We start from the raw sequence: 14,156 nt of genomic DNA on the forward strand, positions 1-14,156 counted from the left end.
CAGTCTTTTAACAGTGATGTACGCACATCTCCCACCAGAGTTATCGACAGTGCTATTCTAGTTACGTCTGAACAAACGTACTGCCCCAAATTAATATAATATACTTATATACTATGACTTTATTTGACAAAATCATAAACCTTGTCATTCGTTCTATTATTACGGGAATAGCCTCGGGTAATTTACATACTCCTCTGTATTGGCTATTAATTATTGTACGCATACATAAGTACGCGCAAAGTACCGTGCACCCTCGTCGCTTATGTATATCTTTCGAGCATTGTTCAAATGAAATGAAATGAAAATATGGTTCTCCGCCTTCACAGGAAAACTTTTTTCATGCGTGGTGCTGATAATATCTAATAGACTATTCTTCTGCTTAGGCTGAAGACTTCTACATGATGATCTGATGGCTGGTGTTAATAATTCTACCATTGCTACAGAAGAAGGTATGGGTCAACTTGAGCCGTGTACTACCGTTTTGAATATCATACTGCCGTGTGTTATGGCGGTATTAATTGTCGGCACCGTGTTCGGAAATGCCGTTGTCATGGTTGTTATCGGCAAGACGCCGGCTACGCGCCAAGCTATGGATTGTCTGTTGCTAAATTTAGTATTCGCCGGTTTCATTTACGGGATCTTCGTCTTACCCCTGACGCTTATATCGTCCGCGTACGGGCGATGGACCTTCGGCCCAACGACTTGCAAGGTAAAGGGCTTTGCAACGGCTCTACTATCGTCCGTGTCATGGGGAACACTAGCGCTAATTAGTCTGGAGAAGTACATCGCAATACTGAAACCCCTTCGTTACACACAATTAGTCACCAAGAACCGTATTCTAGCGTCAGTGACGATTTTATGGTCGAGCATGGCAATTATAACATTGCCTCCTTTTTTCGGATGGGCCAAATACGATTTCATTCCAGTAACGTGTACATGTGCTATAGTATGGAGGGAATCGCCGAGCTATTTATACACAAGTTTGTGTGTGGGATTTCTGCCTTCAGCTTTGCTGATAAATTACGCCTATCTGAATATACTGAAAGTTACCAGGTAAGCGTGGTTATCAATTTAATGTATATACAAGTTTGCATCACTTTTGACTTTTGTTTTCACTTCTTTTCACAGTTCACACCTTGGCTGAGGTCAAAGTGACTGGCCTCTTGGGAACGCTATAATCTTGATATTGGTCGAAGCCAATGATAAAAACTGCCAATGATAAAAACGAGGCAGTTATGAAGTAAAATTGTGAGCTAAAACGCAAACTTCAAAATCAAAATTAGCCACCGTTGGAGAACCGCATTGGCAAGTGGCATCCACCTTTTTATCGTCTTGAGCAGTCTAACTATCTCAGATGTTATGACATCACAGGTCAGGAACACACAAAAATGGCGTCACACACAAGAAATAAGCTGCAGGATGCCAATATAATAAATATTTATCAAACGATCATATTTCCACTTTAACCATTAACGTACTTCGTGGATAATAACATTATTTATAATTCAAAGCTGGCTAGAGTAAACAAATCTACAACTGGATACAACAACCTGGTTTCCATTATGGATATCATTTTTCATATACCATATAATTGTTTCTGAAATAAATTGATGAAGGGAACATCGTAACGGCAATAGACGGTCCAGTCCGTAATAATCAGTTATTATAATAACCTAAATATCGTAAAATTGAATTAATTAAGGAAGTTGCGTATAGAAAACCGAGTTCTACAACGTTTGCTGTCATTAATGTGTGAAGATAATGTGACATTTCATCCTAATAAAAACATGATTGACATGATTTATAATAAAATACAAGCTATGTTTACTGATTGCATTAGATCAGAATTTTACCGAACGAATAATTCTGTTCATGCTGCCATTAGTTCCCACTAACGTTCACTCACACTCTAATATTCAAGTATATTGTATTATTAAAACGAGTCTAGCTGTATAGGAAAATAATTCAGAAGAAAAATAATGCTATATATGAGAATGTACCACACATCGCAAAGCTGCATACCCTATCGTGCGTGGCTTACATTCGGCCATAGGCTTCCATGTTTAAAGGGCGGCAGTCGTCGTGCCTCGTTCTGTTCGATATGGGACTCATAGCGACGTATACAACGCGTGTAAAATACATTGTTTATTTACATGAAATTCGAACACGCGCTGCGCGACGACCACCGCGCTTTAATATCTGAGGTTATTCCACACTGAGAAGTTTAACCCTACAAAGCCAATTGAATGCACACAGCATACCGAATGGTTGTCAGAATCCTCTTAACTCTATGCAGCCAATTCTTAATTGTGTAAAATAATGGTGACTCGTCAATGTGCTATAACGAAATTGCAATTACACATAACAGCATATATTATATATTCACATCCATTTTAATAACAATCAACTTTTCAATCATCCGTATTATCGAATAATCTATCATGGATATCGTGACATCATTCTTGTATTTCTGTTGAATGAAAGTAGACATGGCATGTGAGGGAGGTAATAAAACTGTTTCGTTCGATTGATGAGGCAATGTGACTAACTGTACATTTTATATTTTATTACTATTCCGGTTCACATCGCAACACGCTCATGTATAATTGTGATTTTATCATGACCTAAATGCTTTCACACTCTTTTTAGCCGAGAAAGAAATAGTATACAATTTTAAACGTAACATGAGACCCATAGGAAACATGGCGAAGCGCGACGACCACCACTCTTTAATGTAAAAGCCCATTATGCGATCAAATGATGAATATATTTCAATGAATGCCTTCGTCCATCGAATTGATGATATGATTCTCATGGGGGCATAGTCACTTTGTACTAAACCCTCTTAGCTCCAAGTCAATTCGTTCTAGTCCACTTCGTACCACATATACATTTCGTCCTAAGTAACCAATCATGTACCACAATCGCACCACAGTTAATATTGAAGCGACAGAGTATTTGTAATTAAAAATAATATTTTGTAAAATATATTTCATAAGTCCAAACAAACTTTATCATCACAAATATTTTTCAATTAATTGTTTTTAAATAGAGCCAGTATTACGCCAACTAACATTATTGTTTGTGAAAAAGTGGTTAGTCATTTTATTTTGTATACTAGTATTTGATGGCGTGATAGTTTTAAAGCAATATCATAAACAACCTTGTTACGATAGCCAAACAAGGGCGCCACACGATCCTGTAAATCTAACAAAACCCGTTCACTCAATTATAATGCACGATGTAGAAAATATGAAAATACAATATTCTCAGCTATACAATGTATGTAGTATTCCATCCACTTTTAAACGAAAATAACAAAAAAACTCTGTTTTGGACTAATTTCGGTACGTTCTGTGACGTATGTCATTGTAGGCAATCGTTTTAATTGTTACTTGTGCTATAATTCAGTTAGACCCGTACGAAGTGATTGCGTGGTTCGACTCGGAAGTAACCGTATGATAAAATTGATTTGGGGCGAGGCGACTGTGTAGGACGAAGTGTCCGTGTGGTGCGGAGCGACCGTGTGGGTACGAAGTGGCTATCGCGTTGTACCAAGCGCCGGGCCGTGCGGTAGAAAGTGACTGTAATTCGCGCACATGCGCATGCACGTTCTATATTAGCAGCACGTACCAAAAATTCGAATTACATCATGATGTTTATTGCGTACAATATTTCATAAATAGTTCGACGTGCTTATGGGATGCCTTTCGTCCATTTATTTACATGAACTGTTTTTGCATGGTATACGCATATTGTATTGCACATATAGAAATATACAAACGACAGTCCATACGTGTTTACTCCTCGATAAATCACAATACGGTGTTTGTATGAGTAGACACTATTAAATACAATACTAAAATATACGTATTATTTATATTAGGAATACTATTATAGAACATAGTTAAACTACACATGACTTGCTCTGTATATGTAAGAGTGGACATATATATATAGCATGTGGCGGTGTGTCATTGCAGCATAAGAAAGGAAGATGACTACATGGGACAACGAAGATAACAGCATTGATGCACATGATAGGAAGATCGCTGCTGCGTTTAGCATGGGGAAGATCACGGCAGCATGGAGTGGGGAAGATCACGGCAGCATGGGGTGGGGAAGATCACAGCTTAGGATGGGGAAGATCACAGCTTAGGATGGGGAAGATCACGGCAGCATGGAGTGGGGAAGATCACGACAGCATGGGGTGGGGAAGATCACAGCTTAGGATGGGGAAGATCACGGCAGCATGGGGTGGGGAAGATCACAGCTTAGGATGGGGAAGATCACGGGCAGCATGGGTTGGGGAAGATCACAGCATAGGGTGGGGATAATAGGGTGGGCATACAAAATCCCATATATTTATAGGTTTAATAGTGATCATCTAATTAGAATGTAGGAAAAATATGGAAGTGAGTCAGCGCTTTGAAGAAACAATTGAAATTGAATTAAAAAGCAAGTGTATGTATAATATTCAGCAACACAGAAACTAAAATGTTTTAACCATAATGCTTTGCAATTTCGCTATCGACGCCTAAAAAACCTTTTGAAAATCGCAAAAAAAAATTTTGAAAGATAAACTCCAAATCTATACAGGCCAACTAAAGGTGTGATAGTGTTCGGATGAACTTTATCGGAGTTGTTGCGCTCACAAGAAAAGTTTACGATGACAACATCTACGACCGTGACGTACGACAGTAATTCTGCTACTACTATAACTGCACCATATTGCTATCAAGGCGAAAACTATATTTATGTGTATATATTTATAGAATGATTTTTTTATCTGTAAATTGAAGGACTTAACGCTTCCCGATGGAATTAAAGCTGCACAAATCTAGAAAACGCCGCAAACTTTCTGAATTTACACGTGACCATCTACGTACAAAATAACTTTCATTTGTAGTCATACATCGCTGTTTTGGAAAGTCGGGACTAACTCGAAATATGAATTCGACTATCATGGTTGACATGACGATTAGTCGCATACGGCAATGTGGTACTTCTACATACTGATAGTATGTACACTCACTGTCAAGGATAAAGTCAGCAGTCACTCTAAGGTTAATACATTTAATGTTTTAATAGGTGCTAAAGATTTAATATGGTGATTTTTTTTTTACGAAATGAGGGTGACAACGTTCTGATCATTTTGAAAACCACAACATGTGAAAATACTCAGAATGCTGGTTTCGATGTCAGTGTTTGTCAAAATAAATGAAAATAATCGATATTCAGTAATATTATATAAACTCGGTCTATTAATCGCACAGTCTATCATTGGATATATAACGTTAATTGTATAAAAGTTTCCAACCTATAGATTTTGTTTTCAAAAATATCTTGATTCCCGCAATAACAGTCGCTGCACATGCGTATTACAGTGTTTTTCTTTCATCGAGCGAATACGATACTGAGTGCTGCAAAAACAATTTTATTTTACCATAATAATAATAATAATTCAATTTGGTAATCAACTTGTATCAACAATATCTAATATATATAAAGATTAACGAACCCGACGGAAAATAAACATAGATTCGAAGCCGAGTTGTTTTTATCTCGTTTAAGATTAAAGACAGAATGTCCAATGTTTTAGCAAACAATTGTGAAAAGTGAATACTACAGCATGACTTATTAACGAGAACTAATGCGACTTTTACTATACTTACTTTTTTTAAACTACAGAAGTAAAATATTAACAGATAATTTACAACTGAATCACACACAAAACTATAATAGAAATGTTGATAATAAAAACGAACGACAAGGAAAAAAATGAAAATGTCAGTTAAAATAAAAAACAACACAAAGAAATTGCAATTTAATATATAAAGGAAAATTTTAAATAAAAATAAACACAAATATAAAACGATAAATTCACATATAGACTAATAGTAATGAACGACAATAACAAAAATAATATGAAAATGGTAGTTAAAATATAAAAAAACATATAAATATAAATGTGCAGACAAATTAACAAAACATAACTTTATCACACAAAGCTTGAAATAAACCCCTACATATCCGACTCGATCACCCAGTACATTAATTAAATTAATTAAATAATTAAACTTGTTTACAATCTATACTTAGTATGTATGAACAAATATTGAACTCACAACAGTTACAGCATAAGAGATTACTAGCCCTAAATTGTGGTCGGGTTACTGTGAGTGAAAATACTGTAAAACATGTTGAAAAAGCGGCATGCAAGGTTAGCGAATATTGTAGTAAAATGACGTAATAGCCAAATGTTGATTTAGCGAATCTCTCTTGTCATTGTTGATTTCTTTGTTTGGCGGCCATTTTGAATTGATAATTAAGTCATTAGCGACATCTTGAATTAGCGAATCAGTTTTCTCGCTAAATTCGCGAAAAATACATGCTCGCGAAAAAGACATGTTTACAGTAAAACCCAAAAAGCAAATTTGTTCAGACCAATAGTTCAAAATTAGTTCAAATATTGTGACAGGAAAAGGATTTATATATATATAGTTACGTCTATTTGGAGGACATATATTTCAACAAATTATCGGTATTCCAATGGAGACCAACTGTGTTCCCTTGCTGGCCGACTTGTTTTTATTCCCATATGAGACCGAGTTTCTTCAGAAATTTGTCAGGAACAAACAAATTTAAAGAAGCTAAATCTTTTAATTTTACATTTAGATATATTGATGATGTCCTTTCCATCAACAATCCTAACTTTTGTGATTCGCTCCTATTGATCTATCCCACAGACCTAGACATTAAAGAAACTACAGAATCAGCTTCCTCGGCCTACCTTGACATTTACCTCGAATTTGACAACAATGGTCATCTTTCTACCAGACTTTATGACAAAAGAGATGATTTCAATTTCACTATCATCAATTTTCCAAACCTTAACAGCAATATACCTGTCCCCCCCCCCCCTTATGGCGTTTACATATCTCAGCTTATCCGTTATGGCAGAGCATGTAATATGTATTCTGATTTTTTACAACGACATCGTCCTCTCTGTTTTAAGCTATTAAGTCAAGGGTTTATAATAGAAAGACTGATCTTGTCATTTAAAAAGTTCTATGGCAAGTATCATCAGCTGGTGGACAAGTATCATGTTTCTATGAAACAGATGGTAATAGAAGCGCTGGATGTCAATTGTCTTGCACGAGGATGACCTAAAATTCACGATTGTGACTCAGAGAGATATATGGCGGGTGCCACATGTGGAGCAGGATGTGCTCACACTTTTCGAAACACCTGACAGCACCTCTTGGTTTGTGCCTTGAGGTATATGTATCTCTCTCACCGATTTGACAGTGTGTTGTTTGTTTTGTTTGTGTGCCCCCTGTGTGTTCTCGGATTAGTAAATATTGTCTTTTGACATTGATTGTTTGGATTATAGTTGGGTATTGTTGCTTGGATTTTTTCTATATTGCTTGGGTAATAGTTAGAAAACAATATACACAAAAATAGTCATTGAATTGAACAACATTTTCACATGAGAAAATATCAAGATGCTGTTACATTTCGTTAAACGCATTGTTGTTTTGCCACGCCCTCTAGCGACGGCTTATACGTGTGCCTTCTTCTTTGCTTTTGTTTTTAAATTCCACATTTTCGCGAGAATAGTGAAACGTATACTTATATACATCGCTTGGCATGGTCTGACACATTATGTTAATGATATACTGTCATTTTCTCAAAAACTCTCTGTTCTTGTATATACTATAGTATTTGCAAACAATGCATATTCTGCTGTATTGGCGAAAACGTGGGACAAATGAAAACTGTTACAAATCCGTAGCTCAAAATTCGATATCAGTGATGTCCATTTCTCTTCGATGAATTCAGCCATGTCACTGACATACATAGGATAGTAATAAATTGAGTTCCTGTTTGATGACGCTGTATGGCATGTGTACATTACTCGGAGTGTTCCATGGTGCCAAATACGATAAATTCATGTCCCATACGTCTAAAAATAGTATGAAATCATCATAGAAAATTTCGCGTAATATTCTGTTCATATCGTACAATATCCAGTCACTCGCGAAAATGTGTGAATCTACCGAGCGATGGTCCCGTTGGTGGGAACCCTTCACGATGATCACCGTGTTGCTGCATCGTTCATGTAAACGCAGCAACGATTCCCGTAGTAACATGAGCCGTTCGATATAGCTGGCTAACGTCCATTGTACGTAGTGGGCCCACGGACTTACTAGGACGATGTAGTTGCATCGCTCTGTTGATAGCTCGTCTATGACGTACGGCTCAAATTTCACGTCCGCACCTGGTTCTTTGACGCGGAACTTAGCCCGGCCAGTGATGGGAAGGCCATGAAACTGAAACGTGATGTTGACGTTGTGCTCATGCTGCCGCGTGGTGGCGTGGTACATGTTCATAATGTCCTGGTGTACTGTGTATGATCCAGTAATGTTCTGAAGCTCCTGGTGTGGATCGCTAACGCTTCCTTGGTATCCTAAAGCGCCTACAAGCGACAGATATAGTTGGCGAATCGTGGAATCGCCCAGGAAGTAAATTTGTTTGTTTTGTAAACATCTCTGGACCATCTCTACAGAGTGTTGTTCATTTCTGCAAGTTAACGAGTGCCAAATATCACCTAGCCAATAACCGGATATACGCACGGGCACACTGCTGTGGTTACTCGCGATCACACATTTTGGAAGAAGTGTTTCTATTGCCGAAGTGATTGAAGCTGGCGACCCACGATCTGAAAAAAGACACACCGCGTATATATTATTATTAACAAACGTTTATTTGATGTAGTTTATTAATTGCGAATGTGGCGATATTGTGATAATATAGAAATCTGATAAAATATACCTGATATGTGAATGACACTCGGCGATCCTTCAATTTGTGTAAATATCGTGTTTCTGCAAGCAACCATAAAATATTCGTGTTATGATTATAATTCATGTGCTTAGGTTGATCTCTAACGCCAGAGTTCATTTTAAGTCGTAATTTCCTCGCAATTAAAATAACGATTGTTGCATTTATCATTGTGATTCTAAATCGCATGCATTTTTACGATGTTTCGATTTTTTGAAATGAGCAAATAACAAAAATGTTAATCTTGATCTTCTATTTTCAAATCATTTCCTGTAAGCAACATTAGATCAAAAATTGAATAATAAATACGTTTTGGTAAAATCTCTTTAAAAAATAAACTAATTGATTAGATCAGGGGATGAAGTCTGAAAGTTTGGCATAAAAGAACCTCTCTCAAAATGACACATCTCCTACGTCATTTATTATTCTACTAAGTTATAAAAACATCCTGTTAGTACAAACACGTCTGAGAATAACGTAAAAATGCGACTGGCTGAGATAACAGAATACAATCGGAATCTGAAGCAGAAAGTTGAGGAGTCTAATTGTATGATGATGAAACGTTGACCTGGTAATTCCGGGCACCATGGCAACAAACGTATACTTACTTATCGAACAGTTCACGTCGGTTTCCCAGTAACTCATTAGTTCTTGCGGCAATATTGTCAGACTGCATGTAGGTGAGATCACTGCACGATAACTGTTTTGGTTTGACACACTTCACGACTGTCTCCCCCAATACTGTTGGGTGCCTGTATTCACAGCATGTGTCCTTACTGGAGCTCACGTTGCGTACAACAACACATTGAGTCGTCTCACCCCCGATTTTCCCCTCTCGAAAATACCCATTCCATGTCACCCGTCGCTCGCTATGTCTGTAGACGGTGTCCAGCCATTGTACCGCTTCTCCACTGTATACCCTCGTTATGTTTATGTTCATATAACCATGGTTACCGGCGTAGAAATACACACTATATGATCCGTTACTGTAATCCACAAGTCGACCGGCAGTGCGAAAGTGCCGATCAGGACTTGACATGGTGGCATACCAGAAGTCGCCACCAGTAGTAGCAACACGCCCTCTCGACTTCGCCCTATTCAAGTTGATCATGAAACTGACTATGTCGCCGTAGTGAATTTGCCCCACTTCGCCAACCAGTGAAAACGCATTGGATATCCCCACTAACATCGGTTTCGAGATTGTCTCCGGTGGTTTAAAGTCTCGTGTGAAGGTGGAATTTCTGTCCCCGAGTTCTAGCACATTGTATATCTTTCTGGCTGATGGTTCTGCCGTGTACCACTGAAGTTGCTGGCCCTCTATCGGCGGAGAATTTATCCATTCTGCCATATACTTCACCAAGGCATATCTCATCTGAAAAACGTTTATAAATAAATTATTATTTATAGGAGAAAGCAAAATAATTTTGAAAACAATGAAGGGATTCGGTAAAAAAGAGTTGTACTCCATGTTACTTCCAAACCATTCAACTTAATGAATTGGCACATTTCGTTCTGGCATATGACAAAAACTATGTCTGTTTAGATCTCATTTACGATCTGTCTCATTTGCGAAGTGTCTGTGTGACACACTTTATCTAAAATACGTCGATGATGGTATCGCAATTTTGGCGGGAAATGTGTGTAACCGTAAATATATGTTAACGTCATTTGCTGTCGGTCGACAACATTGGACAGGGAAGCTTGAAGTTGTACGTGTACAATCGAAATCTGAAGCGGAAGTATGTATGATTGATGAAACGTTGACCTGTTAATTATTATTCGGATATCATTTACGAGTAGGCTCAGGGGCCATGATATAAACGTTGGTATTAACAGGTTACCTAGGGAGTTACTTACCCATACAATAGAGAATACAACACACACTACACATATCGGAATGCAGTGCCGAAGTCTATGTAAATCCATCCTCTCACACTGCAAAGCATCCTGGGAATTATAAAATTAAAATATTTAAACTTGGCGTAAAGGTACGTCCTTTAAGTTGATCGACGTATACAGTACTACAGACTGGGGCTGTGTACATGTGACATCTAAAAAATAATGGAAGTTGCAATGTGCAGAACGATGTACCATTGTCTGTTCCCAGATGGGTCCACGGAGTCGGTCTGTGGTAACCATATCGCCTCTTGAAATACCCATCCTCCTGAAATGATTCCGCACACCATACCTATTCGCACGTCTGTATGTCCTGAGATACAAATGACTTCAAGTCCGCTACCCATAGGTTCATTTACATATCAATATCATTAACCCACTAATTACGACAATATCTTTAATTAATAATTATGTACTATATTAAGTTTATTTAACTGAAATACTGACCTTTTGTCCAATTGTACATGCAAACCTTCGTGCAATCTACCATGTTGTTTCCCGAATTGTTAATTATTAACGATGAGTTTGGTCTGTGTGGTTAATATTTAATACTACATGTAGTATAATTATGAATGGCGCCCTCTGTCGGTAGCTACGTATCTTTAGCGGGAATTCGTTGTTGTTTTTTCCAAAAAAGTGTTTGAGAATTGCGCACACACGGCTTCAGGAAACGTGTGTTATACTAGTATTCCCGCGGTTGGTTGTCTTCCTGAAATATGAGTAGGGTCAACCTCGCCGTAGCGTTGATGTCAGTCCAGAAAACTTAATACGGTCGATTAGTACTACCGGTAGCTTGTTTTTTTTTCTTTAGTATTTTTTTTCTGCCAAGTGCTATTTATTCTATAAAAAACATAAAGGACATAAAAGATACGAACACACACCCATATATGTATGGGGGGTAGCATCCAAGCGCATTTCTACTTATAATTATTCGTTTTATTCTTTGTTTAATTACTACAATAAATTATCCTGATCTACCAGGAAGTAACATACGATACAGTTCTGAAAGTCTTCAAAACCTTTTTTTTTTAATTTTTCTAATCAGATATTTTCATAATTTTATTTACTGAACAATGATGTACTACATTATTGTTGGTAAATTATGATGAGGCACACATGTGGAGACACATCGTCATGATGACGTCATTATTAAAATTAACTGTCCTTTAACTTGAATATTGCAGACGTCAAGCCAGGGCCATTGCCTTTAGTACTGGGACACAGGTAGTTAGAAACACTGCCGTGATTGCCGAAGGACATCGAAAGAAAACCGGAAGGAATGTTGTTAAAATACAGACCAAGGCCGTTATGACGGTCTTCATTGTGACAGGTAAGTGTGGAGTAACGAAATAACCAGCAATTAAGAGTTAAAGCGGGGGAGTCGTCACCTGCGCATGCGTCAGATGGCCATAGCGTGTCATTGGTCACAAAGCGTCTACCCATGAGCCTCTGCGTTTTTAGCGTGTGTTGGTATCGTTGCTTGGGGCTCAATTTCCCCGCGTGCGCAGGTGACAGCCCTCCCGCTTTGTTAAGAGCTAAGCGTAGGTGGACAGAAAGCAACTGAGAATTCGATAATACTTGTCATGATAATCCTATTACGATTGGTCTTACTCATTCTAAAAAGTAACACTATCACTTCTTTTCTTTTCTTTTTTTTCCCCGCAAAATTGTTTCCAATAGGTGTGTTTATGTTGTCATGGGGGCCGTACGCTATTGCCCATATGTGGTCTGTAACTGCAAATCGCGACATGCCGGCTTACGTCGAATTGATCGTCTCTTGGATGACTTGCCTGAATGCTGCAATGAATCCATACATCTACGGGCTCCGGACGAAGAGCTTTCGAAGGGCGTTTTATAGAGTCATCGGAAGACATTGTGAGTGCGTCACAACTCGGAACTCAGAGGTCATAGATCTCACGTTATGAATTCCGTTCAATGACCAAAGATATGTGGCACACGGAGAAGTATGCCAGTGTGTTATTTGTATTCTGCAATGGAAGGCTGTAACTGAACTTATCGATGTTATGTGAACGATTACCAATGTCTGTAGACCTATATATGTATTTGAACCAAAACACAAGTATTGGGGAATATCATTAATCCCCGAGTCAATTGAAGTCTCTAATGGGAGATTATCTGGGTATTTTAACTGTATTCAAATCGATTTTTTTTAAATAAATACTCTCCTAACAAAAGTAGAAGTAGAATATTGCGTCAAGATATGACATGTTTTGGGCAACAAGTGAACATGAAAATCGAATGATTTTCCACGACCAATATTAGTCTTGGCAACGGGCACCTCACATGACCAGTGTAGTTGTCGCACGTCTGATTTCGCAAATGCGACCAAAACTTTCTCGAGTACATGAAACTAAATAAAGAGCGCCATCATCCTACGCTATCGCAGGCTTCTATTGTTTTTGTTGTTTTTCCGGTGTTGTGAGCGGTTTCAAGTTCACGCAGTGGTGTTCGCGTTAGCGCACATCAGATGTAACGTGAAATAAGAAATATGCTGTTTTAACTAATGTTCAGTTATTTTTGTCAGAAAATAAGAATTGTATAACCCCGAAACTCTGGCAAAGATTATCGTCAAAATGTATCGGAAACACCACGTGCACTAATATCCATGAAACACCAGCCATTATAGATTTGCTAAGTGCAGATGGATTTAAAATACTCAAAATCTGAATCGTTATTTGCATTATTATTTTTTTTTCAGATTTATGTAAGATCGGATTTAAATTGTGATTTTCTATTCTCGTCTATGTACAGCTAACAGCTCTCCAGTGCGACCAATGCATCGATGAGCAGAGACGCTGCTCGTTTAAAAATCATCGACGTCGTTTCACATTTCTGCTGAACGTGTCATCGCGGTACCTGTTGCGACGCCCAGAGCAATCTGAATCGCGCGTTTGCATTTTTCACGAAAAAAAAAAAAACACGATTCGGCTACTTTGTAGTATTTAAGTTATATTCCTTTTACATCCTCACGTGTTTAACGTTCAACACCGATCGTTGTTTATTTGTGTTGCCAGTGGTCTCCAGCGTAGCTACACTGTAGATCCACATAATATTTTCTCTCCCAGAAGAGATTTTATGACACATCCTAAAATGAAGACATCTGTGTACGTCAACACTTTTCAAATCAGCTGGGAAATGCAAAGCTTCTGTGAGGTAGTGTACATTCCCGTTCTCTATGTGAATTCGTTGCCACCCCAGACCCCGGCATACTCTGCAGCGTTTCTCACGAATTTATTCCTTTTTTGTTCGTTCGCGCATAATCCGGCATCCATTGTTTTAGTGCTCCCGCCGACATCTTGCAAGCCAAGCCCTGCTTTACTAAATGCAATTTAAGTCTGTATTTTATGTTTTTCTCAGCCATGAAAACAAAGATTTCCAAAATCGCGTGGTGC

General features: G+C 38.1%; 2 protein-coding genes across 2 annotated transcripts; one reads left to right on the forward strand and one right to left on the reverse strand.

Moving 5' to 3' along the window:
* The first annotated feature begins 409 nt into the window (after positions 1–409).
* Positions 410–12,678, forward strand: LOC102807799 (5-hydroxytryptamine receptor 1A-like). The gene is made up of 5 exons (XM_006818514.3): positions 410–1,053; positions 4,049–4,327; positions 6,679–6,857; positions 12,038–12,073; positions 12,424–12,678. Exons 1-5 carry the CDS (start codon positions 410–412, stop codon positions 12,666–12,668), a joined length of 1,383 nt encoding a protein of 460 aa, XP_006818577.2. The 3' UTR covers positions 12,669–12,678.
* LOC144355242 (NXPE family member 4-like) lies at positions 7,851–11,007 on the reverse strand. The gene is made up of 5 exons (XM_078010636.1): positions 10,939–11,007; positions 10,705–10,794; positions 9,456–10,219; positions 8,839–8,891; positions 7,851–8,710 (listed from the first exon to the last, which is right to left on the reverse strand). Exons 1-5 carry the CDS (start codon positions 11,005–11,007, stop codon positions 7,851–7,853), a joined length of 1,836 nt encoding a protein of 611 aa, XP_077866762.1.
* Positions 12,679–14,156: the final 1,478 nt, after the last annotated feature.

This window comes from Saccoglossus kowalevskii, chromosome 13, assembly GCF_978046115.1.
Source record: "Saccoglossus kowalevskii chromosome 13, keSacKowa6.1, whole genome shotgun sequence".
Lineage (NCBI taxonomy): Eukaryota > Metazoa > Hemichordata > Enteropneusta > Harrimaniidae > Saccoglossus > Saccoglossus kowalevskii.